General features: G+C 48.6%; 1 protein-coding gene across 5 annotated transcripts; it reads left to right on the top strand.

The window, feature by feature from the left end:
* Window positions 1-972: 972 nt before the first annotated feature.
* LRRC8C (leucine rich repeat containing 8 VRAC subunit C) lies at window positions 973-23,922 on the top strand. Of its 5 annotated transcripts, XM_075615577.1 has the most exons (4): window positions 973-1,202; window positions 15,474-15,513; window positions 17,989-18,130; window positions 20,109-23,922. In XM_075615577.1, exons 3-4 carry the CDS (start codon window positions 17,993-17,995, stop codon window positions 22,371-22,373), a joined length of 2,403 nt encoding a protein of 800 aa, XP_075471692.1. In that variant the 5' UTR covers window positions 973-1,202; window positions 15,474-15,513; window positions 17,989-17,992; the 3' UTR covers window positions 22,374-23,922. The 5 variants fall into 5 exon arrangements, with proteins under 5 accessions (XP_075471692.1, XP_075471693.1, XP_075471691.1 ...); XM_075615578.1 differs by lacking the exon at window positions 15,474-15,513 and having other exon boundaries at window positions 973-1,221; XM_075615576.1 differs by lacking the exon at window positions 15,474-15,513 and having other exon boundaries at window positions 974-1,202.
* The last annotated feature ends 2,488 nt before the right edge of the window (window positions 23,923-26,410 follow it).

Raw genomic sequence — 26,410 nt, 5'->3', positions numbered from 1 at the left:
CCCCCACACCCTGCAAATCCCCCCCATACTGTTACCAGACCCCCACACCCTGCATATCTCCCCCATATTGTTACCATCCCCCCCACACCCTGCATATCTCCCCCCATATTGTTATCAGCCCCCAACACCCTGCATATCTCCCCCCCCCACACACTGCATATCTCCCCCATACTGTTACCTGCCCCCCCCATACCCTGCATATCTCCCCCCATACTGTTACCTGCCCCCCCCCCATACCCTGCATATTTCCCCCATACTGTTACCAGCCCCCCACATCATGCATATCTCCCCCCCCCCCACACCCTGCATATCTCCCCCCCCCATACCCTGCATATCTCCCCCCCCCCCGCTACCTGCATATCTCCCCCCCCCCACACCCTGCATATCTCCCCCCCCACACCCTGCATATCCCCCCCCCCCACACCCTGCATATCTCCCCCCCCACACCCTGCATATCTCCCCCACACCCTGCATATCTCCCCCACACCCTGCATATCTCCCACCCCACACCCTGCATATCTCCCCCCCCCCCACACCCTGCATATCTCCCCCCCCCCACACCCTGCATATCTCCCCCCCCCCACACCCTGCATATCTCCCCCCAACCCCCACACCCTGCATATCTCACCCCCCCCCCCCCCACACCCTGCATATCTCCCCCCCCACACACCCTGCATATCTCCCCCCCCCCCACACCCTGCATATCTCCCCCCAACCCCCACACCCTGCATATCTCACCCATACTGTTACCAGCCCCCCACACCCTGCATATCCCCCCCATACTGTTACCAGCCCCCCACACCCTGCATATCCCCCCCATACTGTTACCAGCTCCCCACACCCTGCACATCTCTGCCATATCCTGCTCTGTGATGCCTGGAGGAGGAGGAGGAGGTGCTGCTGGTGCTGATGTCCTGAGCAGGGATCCCCTCCTTGTTTGCTGCTAGGGGGGGGGGGGGGAGCCTGTGCGTCACTGCCGGGCGGGGAGACATCTGCTCTGGCGGCCAGCAGGACAAGGGGAGCCGGACAGAGGAGAGGCCGGACAGCAGGACAGAGGAGAGGCCGGACAGCAGGACAGAGGGGAGGCCGGACAGCAGGACAGCCGGGAGGCAGAGAGGTCAGCTGCATCATTCCCCGGCACAGGAGATGAGGAGCTGATTGCACAGACCCCGCTGCTCAGCAATTCTCCAACCAGGACCAGGGTGAGGGTGCAGGACCAGGGTGAGGGTGCAGGACCAGGGTGAGGGTGCAGGACCAGGGTGAGTGTGCAGGACCAGGGTGAGTGTGCAGACCAGGGTGAGTGTGCAGGACCAGGGTGAGTGTGCAGGACCAGGGTGAGTGTGCAGACCAGGGTGAGTGTGCAGGACCAGGGTGAGTGTGCAGGACCAGGGTGAGGGTGCAGGACCAGGGTGAGGGTGCAGACCAGGGTGAGTGTGCAGACCAGGGTGAGTGTGCAGGACCAGGGTGAGTGTGCAGGACCAGGGTGAGTGTGCAGGACCAGGGTGAGGGTGCAGGACCAGGGTGAGGGTGCAGACCAGGGTGAGTGTGCAGACCAGGGTGAGTGTGCAGGACCAGGGTGAGTGTGCAGGACCAGGGTGAGTGTGCAGGACCAGGGTGAGGGTGCAGGACCAGGGTGAGTGTGCAGACCAGGGTGAGTGTGCAGGACCAGGGTGAGTGTGTAGGACCAGGGTGAGTGTGCAGACCAGGGTGAGTGTGTAGGAGCAGCAGGTTGTGTTAGAGATCACTTTGCCCGGGCTGTGTAGGATGGGGTATGTTGTATTGTATTGTATGTCTTTATTTATATAGCGCCATTAATGTACATAGCGCTTCACAGTAGTAATACATGTGGTAATCAAATAAATAACAGATAATATAAATAACAGATCATGGGAATAAGTGCTTCAGACATAAAAGTAACATTAAGGAAGAGGAGTCCCTGCCCCGAGGAGCTTACAGTCTAATTGTGTTAGAGATCACTTTGCCCGGGCTGTGTAGGACGGGGCAGGTTGTGTTAGAGATCACTTTGCCCGGGCTGTGTAGGAGCAGCAGGTTGTGTTAGAGATCACTTTGCCCGGGCTGTGTAGGACGGGGCAGGTTGTGTTAGAGATCACTTTGCCCGGGCTGTGTAGGACGGGGCAGGTTGTGTTAGAGATCACTTTGCCCGGGCTGTGTAGGACGGGGCAGGTTGTGTTAGAGATCACTTTGCCCGAGCTGTGTAGGACGGGGCAGGTTGTGTTAGAGATCACTTTGCCCGGGCTGTGTAGGACGGGGCAGGTTGTGTTAGAGATCACTTTGCCCGGGCTGTGTAGGACGGGGCAGGTTGTGTTAGAGATCACTTTGCCCGGGCTGTGTAGGACGGGGCAGGTTGTGTTAGAGATCACTTTGCCCAGGCTGTGTAGGACGGGGCAGGTTGTGTTAGAGATCACTTTGCCCGGGCTGTGTAGGACGGGGCAGGTTGTGTTAGAGATCACTTTGCCCGGGCTGTGTAGGACGGGGCAGGTTGTGTTAGAGATCACTTTGCCCGGGCTGTGTAGGACGGGGCAGGTTGTGTTAGAGATCGCTTTGCCCGGGCTGTGTAGGACGGGGCAGGTTGTGTTAGAGATCACTTTGCCCGGGCTGTGTAGGACGGGGCAGGTTGTGTTAGAGATCACTTTGCCCGGGCTGTGTAGGAGCAGCAGGTTGCGTTAGAGATCACTTTGCCCGGGCTGTGTAGGACGGGGCAGGTTGTGTTAGAGATCGCTTTGCCCGGGCTGTGTAGGACGGGGCAGGTTGTGTTAGAGATCACTTTGCCCGGGCTATGTAGGACGGGGCAGGTTGTGTTAGAGATCACTTTGCCCGGGCTGTGTAGGAGCAGCAGGTTGCGTTAGAGATCACTTTGCCCGGGCTGTGTAGGACGGGGCAGGTTGTGTTAGAGATCACTTTGCCCGGGCTGTGTAGGACGGGGCAGGTTGTGTTAGAGATCACTTTGCCCGGGCTGTGTAGGACGGGGCAGGTTGTGTTAGAGATCACTTTGCCCGGGCTGTGTAGGACGGGGCAGGTTGTGTTAAAGATCACTTTGCCCGGGCTGTGTAGGACGGGGCGGGTTGTGTTAGAGATCACTTTGCCCGGGCTGTGTAGGACGGGGCGGGTTGTGTTAGAGATCACTTTGCCCGAGCTGTGTAGGACGGGGCAGGTTGTGTTAGAGATCACTTTGCCCGAGCTGTGTAGGACGGGGCAGGTTGTGTTAGAGATCACTTTGCCCGGGCTGTGTAGGACGGGGCAGGTTGTGTTAGAGATCACTTTGCCCGGGCTGTGTAGGACGGGGCAGGTTGTGTTAGAGATCACTTTGCCCGAGCTGTGTAGGACGGGGCAGGTTGTGTTAGAGATCACTTTGCCCGGGCTGTGTAGGACGGGGCAGGTTGTGTTAGAGATCACTTTGCCCGGGCTGTGTAGGACGGGGCGGGTTGTGTTAGAGATCACTTTGCCCGGGCTGTGTAGGACGGGGCAGGTTGTGTTAGAGATCACTTTGCCCGGGCTGTGTAGGACGGGGCAGGTTGTGTTAGAGATCACTTTGCCCGGGCTGTGTAGGAGCAGCAGGTTGCGTTAGAGATCACTTTGCCCGGGCTGTGTAGGACGGGGCAGGTTGTGTTAGAGATCACTTTGCCCGGGCTGTGTAGGAGCAGCAGGTTGTGTTAGAGATCACTTTGCCCGGGCTGTGTAGGACGGGGCAGGTTGTGTTAGAGATCACTTTGCCCGGGCTGTGTAGGACGGGGCAGGTTGTGTTAGAGATCACTTTGCCCGGGCTGTGTAGGACGGGGCAGGTTGTGTTAGAGATCACTTTGCCCGGGCTGTGTAGGACGGGGCAGGTTGTGTTAGAGATCACTTTGCCCGAGCTGTGTAGGACGGGGCAGGTTGTGTTAGAGATCACTTTGCCCGGGCTGTGTAGGACGGGGCAGGTTGTGTTAGAGATCACTTTGCCCGGGCTGTGTAGGACGGGGCAGGTTGTGTTAGAGATCACTTTGCCCGGGCTGTGTAGGATGGGGCAGGTTGTGTTAGAGATCACTTTGCCCGGGCTGTGTAGGACGGGGCAGGTTGTGTTAGAGATCACTTTGCCCGGGCTGTGTAGGACGGGGCAGGTTGTGTTAGAGATCACTTTGCCCGGGCTGTGTAGGACGGGGCAGGTTGTGTTAGAGATCACTTTGAGCGAGCTGTGTAGGACGGGGCAGGTTGTGTTAGAGATCACCTTGCCCGGGCTGTGTAGGACGGGGCAGGTTGTGTTAGAGATCACTTTGCCCGGGCTGTGTAGGACGGGGCAGGTTGTGTTAGAGATCACTTTGCCCGGGCTGTGTAGGACGGGGCAGGTTGTGTTAGAGATCACTTTGCCCGGGCTGTGTAGGACGGGGCAGGTTGTGTTAGAGATCACTTTGCCCGGGCTGTGTAGGACGGGGCAGGTTGTGTTAGAGATCACTTTGCCCGGGCTGTGTAGGACGGGGCAGGTTGTGTTAGAGATCACTTTGCCCGGGCTGTGTAGGACGGGGCAGGTTGTGTTAGAGATCACTTTGCCCGGGCTGTGTAGGACGGGGCAGGTTGTGTTAGAGATCACTTTGCCCGGGCTGTGTAGGACGGGGCGGGTTGTGTTAGAGATCACTTTGCCCGGGCTGTGTAGGACGGGGCAGGTTGTGTTAGAGATCACTTTGCCCGGGCTGTGTAGGACGGGGCAGGTTGTGTTAGAGATCACTTTGCCCGGGCTGTGTAGGACGGGGCAGGTTGTGTTAGAGATCACTTTGCCCGGGCTGTGTAGGATGGGGATAGGAGTTGTGATGCTTGGATTGATATAACCCGTGGCCTCGGCAGCCGGTGTAAAATGCTGCTTATGACTTTTAATGCCTTTTCTTTAATTTTGCTAAACTATTATTGTTCATTTTTATTTCCCAAATAATATAATTTTGCGATACACGGACAGGTGCTACTTTTGGGTGTTTGTATTGGTTGCACTTGTGGCCTCATTTGTCTTTAGGATTTTGTGTTTCCTACAGGAATTGTATTTCTACCTTAGAAAATAAATCCTTTGTGGTTGCCATGGTTATTAATGTGCAAACCCCGGGTAATGTTGCATGGAGAGCACGGCTTTTTCTAGGTGTCATCGCCCGTTGTGGTCACGGTGTGTTAGGAAGATCACAGGGAATGTGACCGAACGATGAGATGTCTGTGTTTTAAAACGGTGAAAAATGTTAACTAACAAATCCTATTAACATTAAACGGATCGTTCAGAGTTATCTCAAAAAAGGTTCAATTCCATCGTTTTCCTTTTGATTGGGACAGTTAGGTAATATGTCCCCTCACTGTGAGAGAGAAAGTAGGACGCCCGTGGAAGCTGAAAACTTCTCTGTCATTAATAGTTGTATTTCCATAGCACCGTTTCTCTCCCATTAAACACCGATTCAAATCATATTCACTTAGAAACACAGGTGTTTGGAAGATTCCTTTCTTAGATCCGATGTGGCAGTTTTTACAGAAATAAGCAATATAAGCGATTTCTTTTCCTTTTCTTTTTTTATGTTCGTCATCTTCCGCAAAAAAAAAAATGATTTCCTATTATTCTGCTGCAGTTCTTTGTAACAAGAAAAGTGTTTTCCGTGCAAGATACACAGAAGGAATCACTTTCCAATACATTTATTCGCTGGCGTACACCTGCCAACGTTTTATTGAAAGTGGGTTTTTGACCCTTAGAAAAAGTATTATAAAAAGAGACATGTTATAAACAAAGGAAAATGGTGGCACTCAAAATCATATTAGTAGGAAAAATGTTCATTGCAACAAAATAAGGAGGTAGATAACAAATGGTTGTTACTGGTGATTTAACCCTAATTATGGTCCAATGCTGCATGTTGTGCAAATTGCTACCAGTAGTGTATAATATTTTGCAATGAGTTAAAAATATGAAGTAATATAACATATCCACCCTCATACTTGTCTGAGCATATGATCTTTAAGACTTCAGAAATGGAATCGTTTAATTCCTGGAAGAACCATTTCCCAGGAACTCGGAATTTGCAGGAAAACGCGGGACTTTGGTGAACAAAGCAGATTTGTCATCACGTTTTCTCAGAACTTGTTATTGTTACAAGATTGTGTGTCTAACCATTGAATCAGTGAACCCGCTTTGTCGGTGTTACTTACAGTTGTGTAGTGTCAATAGTTATGGTGTTGTGGAAAATGTGTATCGGACTTTTAGTCACTTGGGAGGCACACGTCATCCCCACGGATTTTGTGGGACTTTCCGAGCAATAGTGTCCCGATCGGCACTTCCGCAGTTTAATAATCCCATTGGTCGGTTATGATTTCCCTCCCAGTTATTGTGCAGGACAGCACTGTAATCACAGCCAGCCGTTCCTCGCTCCCTGCACTCTATGCGGGACGGTATTAGTACTGTGCAGGACAGCACTGTAATCCCAGCCAGCCGTTCCCCGCTCCCTGCACTCTATGCGGGATGGTATTAGTACTGTGCAGGACAGCACTGTAATCCCAGCCAGCCGTTCCTCGCTCCCTGCACTCTGTGCGGGATGTTATTAGTACTGTGCAGGACAGCACTGTAATCGCAGCCAGCCGTTCCCCGCTCCCTGCACTCTGTGCGGTACGGTATTAGTACTGTGCAGGACAGCACTGTAATCGCAGCCAGCCGTTCCTCGCTCCCTGCACTCTGTGCGGGGTGTTATTAGTACTGTGCAGGACAGCACTGTAATCGCAGCCAGCCGTTCCCCGCTCCCTGCACTCTGTGCGGGACGGTATTAGTACTGTGCAGGACAGCACTGTAATCGCAGCCAGCCGTTCCTCGCTCCCTGCACTCTGTGCGGGACGGTATTAGTACTGTGCAGGACAGCACTGTAATCACAGCCAGCCGTTCCTCGCTCCCTGCACTCTGTGCGGGATGGTATTAGTACTGTGCAGGACAGCACTGTAATCGCAGCCAGCCGTTCCTCGCTCCCTGCACTCTGTGCGGGATGCTATTAGTACTGTGCAGGACAGCACTGTAATCGCAGCCAGCCGTTCCCCGCTCCCTGCACTCTGTGCGGGGTGTTATTAGTACTGTGCAGGACAGCACTGTAATTGCAGCCAGCCGTTCCTCACTCCCTGCACTCTGTGCGGGACGGTATTAGTACTGTGCAGGACAGCACTGTAATCCCAGCCAGCCGTTCCTCGCTCCCTGCACTCTGTGCGGGATGTTATTAGTACTGTGCAGGACAGCACTGTAATCGCAGCCAGCCGTTCCTCGCTCCCTGCACTCTATGCGGGATGTTATTAGTACTGTGCAGGACAGCACTGTAATCGCAGCCAGCCGTTCCTCGCTCCCTGCACTCTGTGCGGGACGGTATTACAACTGTGCAGGACAGCACTGTAATCACAGCCAGCCGTTCCTCGCTCCCTGCACTCTGTGCGGGATGGTATTAGTACTGTGCAGGACAGCACTGTAATCGCAGCCAGCCGTTCCTCGCTCCCTGCACTCTGTGCGGGATGGTATTAGTACTGTGCAGGACAGCACTGTAATCGCAGCCAGCCGTTCCCCGCTCCCTGCACTCTGTGCGGGATGTTATTAGTACTGTGCAGGACAGCACTGTAATCCCAGCCAGCTGTTCCTCGCTCCCTGCACTCTGTGCGGGATGCTATTAGTACTGTGCAGGACAGCACTGTAATCGCAGCCAGCCGTTCCTCGCTCCCTGCACTCTGTGCGGGACGGTATTAGTACTGTGCAGGACAGCACTGTAATCGCAGCCAGCCGTTCCCCGCTCCCTGCACTCTGTGCGGGATGTTATTAGTACTGTGCAGGACAGCACTGTAATCGCAGCCAGCCGTTCCTCGCTCCCTGCACTCTGTGCGGGACGGTATTAGTACTGTGCAGGACAGCACTGTAATCGCAGCCAGCCGTTCCTCGCTCCCTGCACTCTGTGCGGGACGGTATTAGTACTGTGCAGGACAGCACTGTAATCGCAGCCAGCCGTTCCTCGCTCCCTGCACTCTGTGCGGGATGGTATTAGTACTGTGCAGGACAGCATTGTAATCCCAGCCAGCCGTTCCTCGCTCCCTGCACTCTGTGCGGGATGCTATTAGTACTGTGCAGGACAGCACTGTAATCGCAGCCAGCCGTTCCTCGCTCCCTGCCCTCTGTGCGGGATGGTATTAGTACTGTGCAGGACAGCACTGTAATCGCAGCCAGCCGTTCCTCGCTCCCTGCACTCTGTGCCGGATGTTATTAGTACTGTGCAGGACAGCACTGTAATCGCAGCCAGCCGTTCCTCGCTCCCTGCACTCTGTGCGGGATGTTATAAGTACTGTGCAGGACAGCACTGTAATCCCAGCCAGCTGTTCCTCGCTCCCTGCACTCTGTGCGGGATGCTATTAGTACTGTGCAGGACAGCACTGTAATCGCAGCCAGCCGTTCCTCGCTCCCTGCACTCTGTGCGGGACGGTATTAGTACTGTGCAGGACAGCACTGTAATCGCAGCCAGCCGTTCCCCGCTCCCTGCACTCTGTGCGGGATGTTATTAGTACTGTGCAGGACAGCACTGTAATCGCAGCCAGCCGTTCCTCGCTCCCTGCACTCTGTGCGGGACGGTATTAGTACTGTGCAGGACAGCACTGTAATCACAGCCAGCCGTTCCCCGCTCCCTGCACTCTGTGCGGGACGGTATTAGTACTGTGCAGGACAGCACTGTAATCGCAGCCAGCCGTTCCTCGCTCCCTGCACTCTGTGCGGGATGGTATTAGTACTGTGCAGGACAGCACTGTAATCCCAGCCAGCCGTTCCCCGCTCCCTGCACTCTGTGCGGGATGGTATTAGTACTGTGCAGGACAGCACTGTAATCGCAGCCAGCCGTTCCTCGCTCCCTGCACTCTGTGCGGGATGTTATTAGTACTGTGCAGGACAGCACTGTAATCCCAGCCAGCCGTTCCCCGCTCCCTGCACTCTGTGCGGGATGGTATTAGTACTGTGCAGGACAGCACTGTAATCGCAGCCAGCCGTTCCTCGCTCCCTGCACTCTGTGCGGGATGTTATTAGTACTGTGCAGGACAGCACTGTAATCCCAGCCAGCCGTTCCCCGCTCCCTGCACTCTGTGTGGGATGTTATTAGTACTGTGCAGGACAGCACTGTAATCCCAGCCAGCCGTTCCTCGCTCCCTGCACTCTGTGCGGGATGTTATTAGTACTGTGCAGGACAGCACTGTAATCGCAGCCAGCCGTTCCCCGCTCCCTGCACTCTGTGTGGGATGTTATTAGTACTGTGCAGGACAGCACTGTAATCGCAGCCAGCCGTTCCTCGCTCCCTGCCCTCTGTGCGGGATGTTATTAGTACTGTGCAGGACAGCACTGTAATCACAGCCAGCCGTTCCCCGCTCCCTGCACTCTGTGCGGGATGGTATTAGTACTGTGCAGGACAGCACTGTAATCCCAGCCAGCCGTTCTTCGCTCCCTGCACTCTGTGCGGGGTGTTATTAGTACTGTGCAGGACAGCACTGTAATCGCAGCCAGCCGTTCCTCGCTCCCTGCACTCTGTGCGGGATGGTATTAGTACTGTGCAGGACAGCACTGTAATCCCAGCCAGCCGTTCCTCACTCCCTGCACTCTGTGCGGGATGTTATTAGTACTGTGCAGGACAGCACTGTAATCCCAGCCAGCCGTTCCTCGCTCCCTGCACTCTGTGCGGGATGGTATTAGTACCGTGCAGGACAGCACTGTAATCGCAGCCAGCCGTTCCTCGCTCCCTGCACTCTGTGCGGGATGGTATTAGTACCGTGCAGGACAGCACTGTAATCGCAGCCAGCCGTTCCTCGCTCCCTGCACTCTGTGCGGGATGGTATTAGTACTGTGCAGGACAGCACTGTAATCGCAGCCAGCCGTTCCCCGCTCCCTGCACTCTGTGCGGGATGGTATTAGTACTGTGCAGGACAGCACTGTAATCCCAGCCAGCCGTTCCCCGCTCCCTGCACTCTGTGTGGGATGGTATTCGTATTGTGCGTAAAGGGAATATTCTGTGAAAGGAAAATCCAGTCCATTAACATCAGTTTTTAGACTCAGACACTGTCCTATTTTATTAATCTAGTGGAATAAAAAATCACCCTCTACAGCACCCAGTTGATAGTCAAAAATGTACATACTGACCTCCAAATCCGTATGATTGGAAAAACCTTAAACCCAATGAAACTGCTACAAAACGTATCTTACCTAATAAATAACCTGTAACTCTTACATGTGAATTCCTTATTGTAAAGCAGGGCTGTTCTGGGACTCGCTGCCCAACTCAGAGTTAATCCACAGACTGTGTTTATACATTTACTGCCACAGTCTGATATCTGCTGCCCCTTGCTCACTGGGGGGGCAGGGGGGGGTCGGTAAGTGCCGATGGGGCGTGTTGCAACCCTGCTCCAGTGTTAACTGGCATTCAAATCAATAGCGGTTAAGCCGGATCGGGGTACGGCACCCCCACACCCCACACAGGGGCTTAGTGAATCCTGGCCTACAGCTCTTAGGAATTGGTTTCGACTGCAGGTACAGTTAATAACCAGATGACCTCAGTATTGTGTGTGTGTGTGTGTCTGTGTGTGTGTGTCTGTGTGTCTGTGTGTGTGTGTCTGTGTGTCTGTGTGTGTGTCTGTCTGTGTGTGTGTCTGTGTGTCTATAAATGGTAAGTGAAGGCAGTTTGTACAGGGAAAAAGTAGGATCAGCTCAGTGGCACAACTTATTAGTTGTTCATGCTTGGCAGTTTAACTCGTCAGATATATATACCGTAGATATATATATAGATCTATCTATATCTATATATATCTCCTCATTGCATGTGTAATTGTACACCCCTCAAATCTTACTGGTGGTAACCTGACGTTATGTCTGTGGCTGAAATAGATACTGTACCTTATCATTTTGGTCAACACTTCATTTTTTGTTTGCTTTGGGGAATAAGAATATATTGTGAAGTAAATGAAAAATTGTCCAGCAGGAGTCGATTCATTTTTAAAGGTGATGTATCACTCTACATATCAAAATATCAATACTTTATAGTATTAAATATAATCTATATTTTAATCAGAAGACATTTTTTATTAAAAGGAAGTCCGTGGTGCGAGAAATAAGGTCCTATTCACAAAAACAGGAAATGATCCTATATCCTGTGTAACAGAATTGGTACTGTGCTAGCCGCAGTATCCATGTTTACCAGGTAACGTTAGGGCGGCCGTAGTTTGAAATGAATGATTTTACTCTGAGAAAGTCACAGTGTTACTTGTCTATTTCAGACATGCAAACGGTTATGCCTTTTTTTGGGGCCAAAGTGAAGAGTTTTCTAAATGTTGCCAAACAGGTGGGCATGTGAGACTTATAAGCTCCTTGTTCATGTTTAAGAAGTGGATATTAGCAGCTCGAAAGCTCATTTTTAGCTCTGAATAAATGTCTTCGAGTTTCTAACTGCGAGGAGGAGCACTTTTACATGTGCCATTTTCTCCTAGGAACGCGCACTTTATTTGAATGATGGCCTTTTTCTGTTTGTTAATAAACCCCCCCAGTAAAACGCTTGAGTTCAGCAGCGGTGTACGGTGTGCTGCTCAGCCAGCACTGCATGCTGGGTACGGACAGCAGCCATTAATGGGGTTACACACCCCTTGAAGTGACGCATCGGAAAACTGTTTGTCAGTAATTCTGTTGTTTGTTAAGGTTTTTTGCTATTTGTGAGTAATATAAATGTTTACTTACTGGTGATTTATGCAACAAGTAACCAGTACAGTTTATTACCATGAAATGTGTGCAGCCAGATGCTGTATATTTTGCTTTTCCGATGGAGGGGGCTTGGAGTCACATGTTGGGTGAGTAGCCCACTCGAGGAGAAGGACACAGCTCATGATACTTGAGTGAATACTAAAACTTTGTCCTAGAGATTCAAGAAAGGGGCAATTAAAAGATTGTGCTACACAGCTCAGAGAGTGAAGCCTTTTAACGTGTTTGTGCTTCAGTATAAAGCTGTGTGTGCCTTGGGCAGCAGAGATTTGCAAATCAGTGTTTGTCCCCCCCCCCCCCCCCCCCCTCCAAATTAGTGTGACCACTCCAGTCTTGCCTCTGGTAGATCCCTGGTTCAGTTAATTTTAGTCCAGTCTGAGTTTGTCTTGGCAATAATTTGATCTGAAATAATTCATTAGAAGAACTATGAAGGGTCATTGCACATCAGGTATTCATGTAATCCCGTCATTCACAGTGAGAACTAAGCAAACATCTGAGCAGAATTAAGCAACCAGCAAGGATTCCTCCGAATCTATAAGGAGGTTGTCCAAGTCCTGTCCTTGTGGGTCAGCAGCAGGCCCGAGTTTTCATGGAAATACATACTTAGTGATAAGTACAGTACAGTTAAGTTAGTAAGTGTTACAGAGACATATTGAAAGCCTATCCTCTAGGATGTGGACATAGATGTTTGAGCTTGGACCACCCTGATGCATACATTGGGACAATGTTTCACATACAGGACACCTACAAGCTCATATTGAACACCCAAAATAACCACAACATATATTATATATAAGCATATAAGTGTCACAGAGGAGTGCTACTGAGCATGGCAATATATATTTAAAACCAGAGACAGAACATAAAACACAGACAGAGCTCAGTGCACATCCAGTGAAACTCATACACGGTACAGTGCCTAAATATATATGTATAGATATCTATTAAATAAAATGGTCTTTTAGTTTAACATTTTGGCCAAATTGTTGTAAGCCCCTGAGCCACTACACGGCAGACCACATCTCAAGGGTCCCTAACACTAATATAATTTCTTAATAACCTGTGCATTACCAGGAAGAATGATTTATAATAAATCTGTCAAAATTAGTTGCATAGTTCTAAGTCTGACTGAAGCTTTTATTAACCTGTACATTACCAGGAAAAGCACTCTGTATTAGATATGTCACAATCAAACTGCAAGCAAGCAAGTTCCCCTGAGAGTGGGAGATGCTATGGAGTGAGCTTTTAACAATTTAAATGTGGGAGGGGGTGAGCTTAAATTAGGTTAACTAAAAGACCATATATATTTAGGCACTGTACCGTGTATGAGTTTCACTGGATGTGCACTGAGCTCTGTCTGTGTTTTATGTTCTGTCTCTGGTTTTAAATAGACAATGTTTCACTTAAATATTAATGCCCCCGGGAAAGCTTTAGTAGATCTCTAAACTAAGTATTTTGTACAATCCATGAAAATTATGAATGGAAATATATATTTTATCAGTGGAGCAAAACATTAAAGTTCTGCATTCTATCATGGAACAACTTTGTTAGTCCACGTTGTTGATCAAGGAGAGAAGTTTTTCCTAATATGAGGAAGCAATATTTCGTTTTTTCATTATACCGTGTTTGGTTACCGGTTGGTTACCGGTTTCATTATACCGTGTTTGGTTACCGGTTAGCCTTGTTATCTCGTGCTTGCACTGGCAAAAGCGGATACAATGATTTGAATAGATATATGGTCTATTCATTTTCCTCTTTTGAGTAATAGCCCTCCTTTACTCTCTTAATATGGTTTGAATGACATTATCCAACTATAAATCACTGGGTTTTTGTATCCATGAGACAATATTGACAGCACTAGCCATTAAGTGCTGAAAAATAGTTGTTGTTTCAGAATTCTCCCAAGCCTTCTCTTCTAGTTAGCATGTATCTAATATACGTTAAGAGGATTCCCACTTATTACAGGTAGTTCATAGATTTAGTGAAATTCATAATTTCCTTAAATGGTTATCTTTCTTGCTATATCCAGTGTATTTTATTAGCAGGAAGCATGAGTTGTTAGATTTTTCCATGGAACATTCTGTCACCAATGATTCGCCTGTCCGTGCATTCGTGGTCCAAAGAGAGCAGGGCTGTCTTATTTGCTTAAAAACACTCCGAGGTAATTCAACACCAGGCAGCTTTATCTAGATGGAAAAATGTATAAGACGGTTGCTGTTAGCTTCCTTTCCTAGCAATGTTCTTTCATGCATTATTGAGACAATCATTAATCCTAGTGTAGCACCCTGCTATATCTCTATGTCCTGGAATATAAGTCCTGGTAATAGCAGGCAGTGTTCGGCTGAGTTCAGGGAGGTCACAACGCGACTTGCGCGCGCTTACGTACGTTCGGGACGAAGTTGTGAAAGAGAATATCTGTTTTCAGGGTAGAAACGACCCTTGGCGGCGCAGCACAGCGCTGACGCTGCTACATTTTGCCGACACAACCGAAATTAATTTTTCGGGCTGCATTCGCGTCAAGTGAACAGGTTCAGCGAACCAGCTCCGTGACACGTTCGCCACGCCCGCAAACGCCGCGACCCAACTCCTGCAGCTAAGGCACAGATTGCTGGGCTGCAGCAGCGTGCGACAAAGGCGCGCACGGAAGCTCGCGGCCGTAGTATCCACCCTGAACTCAGCCTTAGGCCTCGTTCAGGGTGCAGGCTTCGGAGGGAGGGCGTGCTGCCGTGCGTGCTGCCGTGGGACACAAAGTATTCAAATTGAATACTGGTTGTCAGGGTAGCAGCTGCCCTGTCTCCGAAGCCCGGAGTTGACGCTGAATACAGTTTCAATAAACAAAAAAATCGTTTTTTGAAGCTGCAGCAGCGTCACTGGGACCTCGGCAGCCAATGAAATCATTCCTGAGAATGATTTCAAGACTGCAGCCCCGCCCCCTCCCCGCCTCCTGAAAACGTCTGCTGGGGATGAACAGACATCGCCCAGCAGACTGCCGCCCTCCCTCCCGAACGCCCGCACGCGGTCCTGCTTGTGAGTAGCTTCCTCTGGATGTATACTATGTTGCAGCTTTCAGGCACATGTGTGGGAGCAGTTTGTGTCACATGCAGGAGGGGTGGCATGGGATACAGCCAGATCTGCCCAGTTACTGGGGTAGGGGGGGTTGGCCACTCCCCTGGTATAAGAAGGTGAGTCTTCCCAATTAGAGAGAGCTGAGGGTACTGGGGCTGATCCAGTCCAGCCCCTCAGGGGGGAAGACTACCCTGTCCTGCCCCGGGGTAGTGAGGCCCCTGGGTGGGGAAACCATACTACTGCGTGCTAATCCTACCATGGGGAAGGGGAAGAGAGACAGGCAGGGACCTGTGTCTGCAGTCATGAGAGGGCCTGGGCCTCACGCCACTGGAAGCCTCTCCTACCAAGAAGGACAGTTCCTGAGGCAAGAGAGAGTAATAGCATTATCCCCAGTTTAAGTAGGGATATAAAGGGGGAGGGTCATTCTACCTCCAGTTTAAGTAGGGATATAAAGGGGGAGGGGGAGGGTCATTCTACCTCCAGTTTAAGTAGGGATTGTAAGGGACAGGTTGAGGTCACTCTGGGGTATGTAGGGACCAGTGAGGTGAACCCAATTGATAGAGGGGAAATAGCTGTTCTGTCCATGACTGTATGCTGATCTGTGACCCAATAAATACTCGAGTTGAATAGTTCCTGACGCCCTGTTCTATTATTCACTCCACTACAGCCTTGGCCTGAACCCACGGAGAGTCCCTGAGAAGAGAAAGGTAACCCACTGAGCTAACAGTCTATGAGCAGGCATAAACCCTAGCATAGTGATAGCACCTTTCTATTGTATATCCTATATTGTGTATTTCATTTCAATCCTGTACAATTGATATATTTTGGCATATTCCAGTGTTTTTCGTGTTATTCACATTGAGTGCTGGGGACTTGACCTCTGTGGCTTTATAGTTTTGGGAGGGTTAAGGGTCCCTCCTGCTGTTCCCGTGCACCAGACATTATATACTGTACTTTAATCTTTTTTTTGGCAGTGCTGCCTGTAACACCGTACTTTTTGTATCCCTCATTATGATGTTTGTGGATTATCACCTATTTTCGGACCCTCTATCCCAGCCTGTATGGAGCACTGTCCTCTTTTATTTGTATTTATTTTCCTTTATGCTTTACCAGGAGTGCTAAGAAAGGAGTGTCTGTCCGGGGCTGCTAAAGGGAACGCAGCATGCACAATCAGCACATATATTGAAATTCAAATAATTTAGATAATGTGCAACATATTTACAAATATTTTTAGGGTTCAGATTCTATAAAAAATACAATAAAAACATTTACTTCCACAAAATTCCTAACCCCTTAATCGCTACAACATGTAAGCAGCACGGCTCAGGCTAAACATGGCGAATCTGACCGCATACAGGGCCGGTTTAACCAGGAGGCCAACTAGGCGCAGAATTTGGGGGGCAGAACAATCTGGGAGGCAGCTGCACCTAGTTTTCTTAGAGGGGGGGATTTCCCCTGATCTCCCCAGCAGGGAGAGAGCAGGGCAATTTCCTCCATCCTGATTGGCTGCTTTACCCAGCAGCAGCCAATCAGGAGGAGGTGTAAAGAGCCTGGATTTGGGACCAAGCAGAGGAGGAAACAGCATGGACCGAGAGATGTGTGTCGTGTGTGTGTGTGTGTGTGTGTGTGTGTGTGTGTGTGTGTGTGTGTGTGTGTGTGTGTGTGTGTGTGTGTGTGTGTGTGTGTGTGTGTGTGTGTGTGTGTGTGTGTGTGTGTGTGTGTGTGTGTGTAGGAAAAGCGAGTGAGGGGGTGAGGGAATGGGGGGAGAGAGGAAATAAGGGGGGGAGAGAATAAGGGAGGGTCGGGGAGGGAGGTGGGGGAGAAAGAATTAAGGAGTGGGGAGAGGGCATGACGGGTGGGAGCATGAGGGGGGGGAGAGAGCAGGATAGAGAGAGGATGGGGCGGTGATATTTCAGAACAGGAAGGGTTAATGGGAACCTTTTTTGAACACCTGCTTTTCTTCTGTGACTGCTACTTTTTGGTTTCAGATCATTCTTGCTGTAGCAGAACTTTGGAGGCAGGAAACCCCTCTTTACATCACCCAAACTAACTTCACCTTTGGCAATTTTATCCTGAAACCACTTTCACCAGAAGACGGACCTGTCCTGGTCTTGTCTAACCCCTTTCTCTTTATTTCACTCCACATCTCCAAGGTCTGCTTAGTTCATCCTCCGTTCCTTCATGTATATCTTTGTTACCGTGCGGCCCGAGGTCCACTACCTGTAAAGTTTCTACAATGTAACCAGATTTCTGCTGTGTGTTTCATCTCAATCCGTCATATCATGCCATGTTATCCAGGGTTTTATAACGCCTAACCTATCATTTACCTTGTACAATCCTTTGTAAGAAAAGATTGAAGTTATTGTAGTGTGCAGCACACAAGTGGGAGTTGGTGAATCGTAACTCCCGGCTCCTGTGAAGGGAAAGGTATAGTGGTACAGAGTATCAGAGTAGAAGGATCTCCCGTATTCTTTAGAATAAACCTTTCTAACGATTGTGAAATTAAACGCGTTCTACCTGTTTAGCAGTAATTTTTTTTAATTTGTACGCAATATCACAGCTTTTGTTTTTTAAATACTTAAACTAATGCTGCAAACAATAATGGAGAATTATAATTGCTTCTAAATAAATCACAAATGACATCTCATTAGCTTGTGCGACGTAATGTAATTGAACAGGGAAGCTACACCTCAGAGAGCCAGAAGGATCCTGAAAGGCTTTTGCTTTTTTGTAAGCAGCATTTAGCTGCTGCAGATAGTGTGTTGTTGTGATGGAAAACATTTTGGCTACATAAATGGGTAAATAGTGCATATTATATAGGTTACCCTTTAATTTCACTGATTCTTATTAAGTAGCAGCATAGTCACATATTTATATGGGTAGAGAGGAACAAACTGTAAATGTTTATTTAAACAAATGCAATTTACAGCTGGGTAATAATGTAGCTCTGAAAGATTTGCCCTTTGAGGAAATGATGCCCCATGTTTGGGAAACGGCTAGAAGTTTCCTCCCGGAGGCTGGGAGGGTGTCATGTCTGGGTAGGGAGACATGTAACGTGCAGAAAGTGCTTCTCGGCACATTCAGTGACATGCTCACTAGGAGAGGGTGGATTGATGAGGAGGAGTCTGATCTTCGTGTCCTTGCTAATAAGATTGTGATATCACGTCCTTACTTTCTTCCAGAAACATGATCCCAGTAACTGAATTCCGGCAGTTTTCTGAGCAGCAGCCGGCGTTCCGAGTCCTCAAACCGTGGTGGGATGTGTTCACCGATTATCTGGCGGTGGCCATGCTGATGATCGGGGTATTTGGCTGCACATTACAGGTAGGTGGTACGGGTGTTGGGTCCCAGCGAGCTGCTCCTTCCCTTGTGAATTTGCTCAGATATTTAGCTGCATAGTGAGAACGTATTATATTGAGATTTACAGGTGCAGATGTAGCCGTTATTGCACCCTTGGCACACTCCTGCAGGTGACATGGCACAATAGCCGCACCCCTTCTCCCGCGTGGCTGACTCTAAACAATAGCCACCGCCGGCGTGTGGCACGGATTGCAATAACGTTGGCTAAATCTGTATTTTAATGCCCCCTCCCCATAAATGCTAAATATCCCCCTTTGATTATATACTTCATATAAACACCTAACAATATGACACCTCCTCGTATATTTAGTGAAATAAGCCTGTGTTGCATTGTTTGTTCCCCTATGAAATGGATTTTTGGAGGGTGAGTTATGCCGTTGCAGTTGCCCCAGTATAAGGCCCCCTAGTGGTTAGATAAGGCTGGGAAGTTATTAATATCAGGCGTGGCTAAAATTACAATTAGCGATTTTTATTCATTTTCAATACACCGGGATAAACTGCTCAAATATTAACGATCACGATAATAAATTTTTTTTGTATGGAGTGCTGCTGTGTATAGTGCTGCTGTGTATGGAGTGCTGTTGTGTATAGTGCTGCTGTGTATGGAGTGCTGCTGTGTATGGAGTGCTGCTGTGTATGGAGTGCTACTGTGTATGGAGTGCTGCTGTGTATGGAGTGCTGCTGTGTATAGTGCTGCTGTGTATGGAGTGCTGCTGTGTATGGAGTGCTGCTGTGTATAGTGCTGCTGTGTATGGAGTGCTGCTGTGTATGGAGTGCTGCTGTGTATGGAGTGCTGCTGTGTATGGAGTGCTGCTGTGTATGGAGTGCTGCTGTGTATGGAGAGCTGCTGTGTATAGTGCTGTTTATAGTGCTGCTGTGTATGGAGTGCTGCTGTATATAGTGGTGCTGTGTGTATAGTGCTGTGTGTATAGTGCTGTTTATAGTGCTGCTGTGCATGGAGTGCTGCTGTGTATAGTGCTGTTTATAGTGCTGCTGCGTATGGAGTGCTGTTGTATGTAGTGCTGCTGTGTATAGTGCTGTTGTATATAGTGGTGCTGCTGTATATAGTGCTGCTGTATATAGTGCTGCTGTGTGTGGAGAGCTGCTGTGTATAGTGGTGCTGTGTGTATAGTGCTGCTGTATATAGTGCTGTTTATAGTGCTGCTGTGCATGGAGTGCTGCTGTGTATAGTGCTGTTTATAGTGCTGCTGCGTATGGAGTGCTGTTGTGTGTAGTGCTGCTGTGTATAGTGCTGTTGTATATAGTGGTGCTGCTGTATATAGTGCTGCTGTGTATGGAGTGCTGCTGTGTATAGTGCTGCTGTATATAGTGCTGCTGTATATAGTGCTGCTGTGCATGGAGTGCTGCTGTATATAGTGCTGCTGTATATAGTGGTGCTGTATGTATAGTGCTGCTGCGTATGGAGTGCTGCTGTGCATGGCGTGCTGCTGTATATAGTGCTGCTGTATATAGTGCTGCTGCATATGGAGTGCTGCTGTATATAGTGCTGCTGTGTATGGAGTGCTGCTGTGTATGGAGTGCTGCTGTATATGGAGTGCTGCTGTATATAGTGCTGTTTATAGTGCTGCTGTGCATGGAGTGCTGCTGTATATAGTGCTGCTGTATATAGTGCTGCTGCGTATGGAGTTCTGTTGTGTGTAGTGCTGTTGTATATAGTGCTGCTGTGTATACAGTGCTACTGTGTATAGTGAATTTTGTATATAGTGGTGCTGTGTATGGAGTGGTGTCCATGTAATATTCCAGGCGCAAGTCACTGCCCCATCGCGCTTACCGTCTAATTGTATTTGGAGTGCAGGGAGGTAAAGCTCCTTCTGGGAGGGAAGAGGTTAAGTGCTTTGCGTTGGAGGGGTTTGTGTGTCCTAGTTGTATTGAGACACTTTGTATAGAAACGTGTTGTCTTGTGTCTGACCCTTTCATTTAGGTTATGCAAGACAAGATAATCTGCCTGCCCAGGAGAGTGCACCCAGCTCACAACTCCTCTTCATATAATGCATCCAAAGCGCTGCCACTTCCTGCACCCACTCCTGCACCCACTCCTGCACCCACCCTGCCCACGCCCCCTGTGACTGTGGAAATGAAAGGACTAAAGACAGATTTAGATATCCAGCAGTACAGCTTCATTAACCAAATGTGCTACGAGCGTGCGCTGCACTGGTATGCAAAGTATTTCCCTTACCTGGTTCTTATTCATACTTTGATTTTCATGCTTTGTAGCAACTTTTGGTTTAAATTTCCCGGATCAAGTTCAAAAATAGAACATTTTATTTCAATACTGGGAAAGTGTTTTGAATCTCCTTGGACAACTCGAGCTTTGTCTGAGGTGTCGGGCGAGGAGCCGGAAGAAAAAGACAACAGGAAGAACAATCTGAGTCCGTCTGCCGTAGAGAGTCCCCTGGTGAAGACTCAGTCGTTAAAATCAATACCAGAGAAATTTGTGCTTGATAAAGCAACAGCAGGAGCCCTGGATAAAAAGGAGGGAGAACAAGCCAAAGCATTGTTTGAGAAGGTGAAAAAATTCCGACTTCATGTGGAAGAAGGGGATCTTCTTTATGCCATGTACGTCCGCCAAACCGTCCTGAAAGTGCTAAAGTTTCTGTTTATTATCGGTTACAATAGTGCACTGGTGTCAGAAGTACAGTTTACAGTGGACTGCAATGTTGATATACAAGACATGACTGGGTATAAGCATTTCTCCTGTAACCATACCATGGCACATCTGTTCTCCAAGCTTTCATTCTGCTATCTGTGCTTTGTTGGTGTGTATGGCTTCACGTGCCTTTACACACTATATTGGCTCTTCTATCGCTCCTTAAAGGAATATTCCTTTGAGTATGTGCGTCAGGAGACGGGAATAGATGATATCCCAGATGTCAAAAATGATTTTGCCTTTATGTTCCACATGATAGACCAATACGACCCCTTATATTCCAAAAGATTTGCTGTTTTCTTGTCTGAAGTCAGTGAAAATAAACTGAAGCAACTGAACTTAAACAATGAGTGGACTGCGGATAAACTCAGGCAGCGGCTGCAAACAAATGCCTACAACCGGTTGGAAATCCAGCTGTTTATGCTGTCGGGCCTTCCAGACACAGTCTTTGAGATTACAGAACTACAGTCTTTAAAGCTGGAAATTATTAACAATGTCATGATACCAGCAACCATCGCCCAACTGGACAATCTCCAAGAGCTCTCCCTGTTCCAGTGCTCGGTAAAGATCCACACTGCAGCCTTAGCTTTTTTAAAGGAGAACTTAAAGATTTTAAGAGTTAAGTTTGATGACATTAGAGAACTTCCACCATGGATGTATGGGCTGAGAAACTTGGAGGAGCTTTACTTGATGGGCTCTTTAACCCCGGATGTATCCAAAAACATTACACTTGAGTCTTTTCGTGAGCTAAAGAGCCTTAAAATCCTATTCATAAAGAGCAATTTATCCAAAATTCCTCAAGGTGCTGTTGATGTTTCCAGTCATCTTCAGAAACTCTGCATCCATAATGACGGCACGAAGTTAGTGATGATGAATAATTTGAAGAAGATTGGTAACCTGTCAGAGCTGGAGCTTATACACTGTGACTTAGAGCGGATACCTCATGCAATCTTCAGCCTTTTAACACTACAAGAACTGGATCTAAAAGAAAATAATCTCAAGTCCATAGAAGAAATACTTAGTTTCCAACACCTGCGAAAGCTTTCCATCTTAAAGCTCTGGTACAACAGCATTACATACATCCCCGAGCACATGAAGAAACTCATTAGCTTGGAACGCCTTTACTTTAGCCACAATAAGATAGAGGTCCTGCCCTCCCACTTATTCTTATGCCACAGACTTAGGTACTTAGACTTATCTTACAATGATATTCGATTCATTCCACCAGAAATTGGAGTTCTCCAAAGCTTACAGTATTTTGCTATTTCTTGCAACAAGGTGGAAAGCGTCCCCGATGAACTGTACTTCTGCAAGAAGCTAAAGACCTTGAAAATTGGAAAAAATAACTTGTGTTCTCTGTCACCAAAAATTGGCAACTTAGTATTCCTCTCCTACCTGGATGTTAAAGGCAATCACTTTGAAACGTTACCAGCAGAACTCGGCGAGTGCAAGGCCCTGAAGCAAAATGCACTCATTGTAGAAGACATCTTGTTTGAAACTCTGCCATGTGATATTAGGGCACAAATGAAATCAGAGTGACTGCCTTCAGGAATCCTACCTAATAGTGGGCATTATTTAGAATGATTTAGTTGCTCCTGTAACTGTTGTTGGCAGTCAGTTTTCCAGCCCTGTTTAATGAATACTGATCACAAGCAAACATTTAATTTAATAATCTATTGCAGGCCAGTGATTATGTAGTAAGAACATTAGGTTTCAGAACATCACAAGTCTCTTTCATGGGAAAAAAAGGGACTTGTGAGGTTTCACATGCTCCGGTACTTCAGTATTTCTGAGGAACTCATATTAATTTGGCAAAAGATTTCCCAACATTTGTGTTTTTTTTTCTTTTTCCTGGGACCAATAAGGCTTCTAGAATTCTACATATTTATCTGCTACTCTGATTGGCAGGAAATCCTTAATGTTGTGTTACCAAGCAACTGAGACAGGATTACACAAAATAAATGACTTGGTGCTAATTTGCACCTAATTTGCCTTTAGTCAAGGACCCAATGGTATTTTTTCTAACCCATAAAGAGAACAAAGCGTACTCTCATATATCTCTTCATGTCAGTATTAGAGTTAAATCCATCATTTCTCTAAAGTGTAACATATACTTACATCCAACGTTTCGTGTGTATTGTGGCTGCTGCTTTACAGATGTTCTATAACACGTGCATACTATGTATATACAAACAGCTGTTTACAAAGCGTCTCCGTTACCTCTGACACACACTAAGGGGGTAGTTCATTACGGTCCTATAGTGCTGATTCGGTACTACTGTACAACCCCCTTTCCCCCCTTAGACTTAAATGGGAAATTCCACGTGGTAGTCCCAAACAGGGCCACTGATTGGGGGAGGGAGGAACAAGTGCCCTGCCCCCCCCTCCCACCTGGGCAAGCACAACCCTTCCCCTCTCCAACAACCACCCCAGCCCCCCACACACAATCACAGATCCTCAGTTCTGGGCCCCGGGAAAGCTGTCGGTTCCAGGCCTTGTCCAGATTCTGCACTATTACACCATAATCATTTACCCCCCTAGTACATACTGTATCTATTATCTGATCAAAAAACACATTTTTATAAATACTTCTATTTTTTTTATTTTGTACATTTTTGTCATACAACTGGGCTACCAAATATTTTTTTTGTAATGAGACTATTAAATAATAACGTTTTATTGTTATTTAGTTGTAAATTGTATTTTTAAATGTCTTTTAGATAAAGTGATGGTGTATTTCTAATATTTGTGCAATATGCCGCTCTGCATCACTGCACGGAAGTTTCCAGATCAGAGCTCTCGTGCACAATGTATCAGTTTGTTCTCTAAGGTGGTTAGTTATATACTTACCTGTTAACCTCGGGTTTTTTTACACTTTCTAACCAGTGGTGCCTGCAAATCCTGACATTAAAAGGCTTATACGAAATATTCTAAATATTACAAACCACGGGACTGTGGTGTGGGCATAATTACGTAATAAATACATATAAACAGAAGATGAAGAAAAATGTGCCTGAGCTGTAAATGTTTTTCATGTTAATAGTTGAAACCTGTACATATGATAAACATATCATTGTGTTAAATGTCACACTTGTATAAGTTATTGACAACAAGTTTGCAGTTGTGATGTGTCATTTTTAACAACAGTATTTTTCTGTTGGTTTTTTTTGGGAAGAATAGTACTTTTTAGTTCTTTTGGATCTATTGACTTTCAAAAAATTCTCCTTTGTTAGGTACATTAATCCGTTTCTCTTTTTAAAATCCGAAGAGTCACTTACTATTCCACCTTACTCTGCCACTTTTAGGTACTGTAAATTGCAAAGCAAACGGCTATATTTGTTGCAAGATGAAATGCCGCGGAAATCTGTCACATACACCTGCAGCCGCGGGACCTGGGTAATCTGTCACATACACCTACAGCCGCGGGACCTGAGTAATCTGTCACATACACCTACAGCCGCGGGACCTGAGTAATCTGTCACATACACCTGCAGCCGCGGGACCTGGGTAATCTGTCACATACACCTACAGCCGCGGGACCTGGGTAATCTGTCACATACGCCTACAGCCGCCGGACCTGGGTAATCTGTCACATACACCTACAGCCGCGGGACCTGGGTAATCTGTCACATACACCTACAGCCGCGGGACCTGGTAATCTGTCACATACACCTGCAGCCGCGGGACCTGGGTAATCTGTCACATACACCTGCAGCCGCGGGACCTGGGTAATCTGTCACATACACCTGCAGCCGCGGGACCTGGGTAATCTGTCACATATTTCCCGCGGCTGTAGGTGTATGTGACAGATTTCCCGCGGCTGCAGGTGTATGTGACAGATTTCCCGCGGCTGCAGGTGTATGTGACAGATTACCCAGGTCCCGCGGCTGTAGGTGTATGTGACAGATTACCCAGGTCCCGCGGCTGTAGGTGTATGTGACAGATTTCCCGCGGCTGCAGGTGTATGTGACAGATTTCCCAGGTCCCGCGGCTGTAGGTGTATGTGACAGATTTCCCGCGGCTGCAGGTGTATGTGACAGATTACCCAGGTCCCGCGGCTGCAGGTGTATGTGACAGATTTCCCGCGGCTGCAGGTGTCTGTCACATACACCTGCAGCCGCGGGACCTGGGTAATCTGTCACATACACCTGCAGCCGCGGGAAATCTGTCACATACACCTGCAGCCGCGGGACCTGGGTAATCTGTCACATACACCTACAGCCGCGGGACCTGGGAAATCTGTCACATACACCTACAGCCGCGGGACCTGGGAAATCTGTCACATACACCTGCAGCCGCGGGAAATCTGTCACATACACCTGCAGCCGCGGGAAATCTGTCACATACACCTGCAGCCGCGGGACCTGGGTAATCTGTCACATACACCTACAGCCGCGGGACCTGGGAAATCTGTCACATACACCTGCAGCCGCGGGAAATCTGTCACATACACCTGCAGCCGCGGGACCTGGGTAATCTGTCACATACACCTACAGCCGCGGGACCTGGGAAGTCTGTCACATACACCTACAGCCGCGGGACCTGGGAAATCTGTCACATACACCTGCAGCCGCGGGAAATCTGTCACATACACCTGCAGCCGCGGGAAATCTGTCACATACACCTGCAGCCGCGGGACCTGGGTAATCTGTCACATACACCTACAGCCGCGGGACCTGGGAAATCTGTCACATACACCTGCAGCCGCGGGAAATCTGTCACATACACCTACAGCCGCGGGACCTGGGTAATCTGTCACATACACCTACAGCCGCGGGACCTGGGTAATCTGTCACATACACCTGCAGCCGCGGGACCTGGGTAATCTGTCACATACACCTACAGCCGCGGGACCTGGGTAATCTGTCACATACACCTGCAGCCGCGGGAAATCTGTCACATACACCTGCAGCCGCGGGAAATCTGTCACATACACCTACAGCCGCGGGACCTGGGTAATCTGTCACATACACCTACAGCCGCGGGACCTGGGTAATCTGTCACATACACCTACAGCCGCGGGACCTGGGTAATCTGTCACATACACCTACAGCCGCGGGACCTGGGTAATCTGTCACATACACCTGCAGCCGCGGGAAATCTGTCACATACACCTACAGCCGCGGGAAATCTGTCACATACACCTACAGTCACAGGACCTGGGTAATCTGTCACATACACCTACAGCCGCGGGACCTGGGTAATCTGTCACATACACCTGCAGTCACGGGACCTGGGTAATCTGTCACATACACCTACAGCCGCGGGACCTGGGTAATCTGTCACATACACCTGCAGCCGCGGGACCTGGGTAATCTCACATACACCTGCAGCCGCGGGACCTGGGTAATTGTCACATACACCTGCAGCCGCGGGACCTGGGTAATCTGTCACATACACCTGCAGCCGCGGGAAATCTGTCACATACACCTACAGCCGCGGGACCTGGGTAATCTGTCACATACACCTGCAGCCGCGGGAAATCTGTCACATACACCTACAGCCGCGGGACCTGGGTAATCTGTCACATACACCTACAGCCGCGGGACCTGGGTAATCTGTCACATACACCTACA

Source organism: Ascaphus truei, chromosome 10 (genome assembly GCF_040206685.1).
Source record: "Ascaphus truei isolate aAscTru1 chromosome 10, aAscTru1.hap1, whole genome shotgun sequence".
Taxonomy (NCBI): domain Eukaryota; kingdom Metazoa; phylum Chordata; class Amphibia; order Anura; family Ascaphidae; genus Ascaphus; species Ascaphus truei.
This window is presented reverse-complemented; position numbering and strand designations above follow the sequence as displayed.

Excerpts from the sequence above, each read along its gene's own strand:
- LRRC8C (XM_075615577.1), top strand. The coding sequence starts at position 17,993 with ATGATCCCAGTAACTGAATTCCGGCAGTTTTCTGAGCAGCAGCCGGCG. Across the intron at positions 18,131-20,108 it reads TATTTGGCTGCACATTACAG|GTTATGCAAGACAAGATAAT; the intron begins GTAGGTGGTACG and ends CCTTTCATTTAG.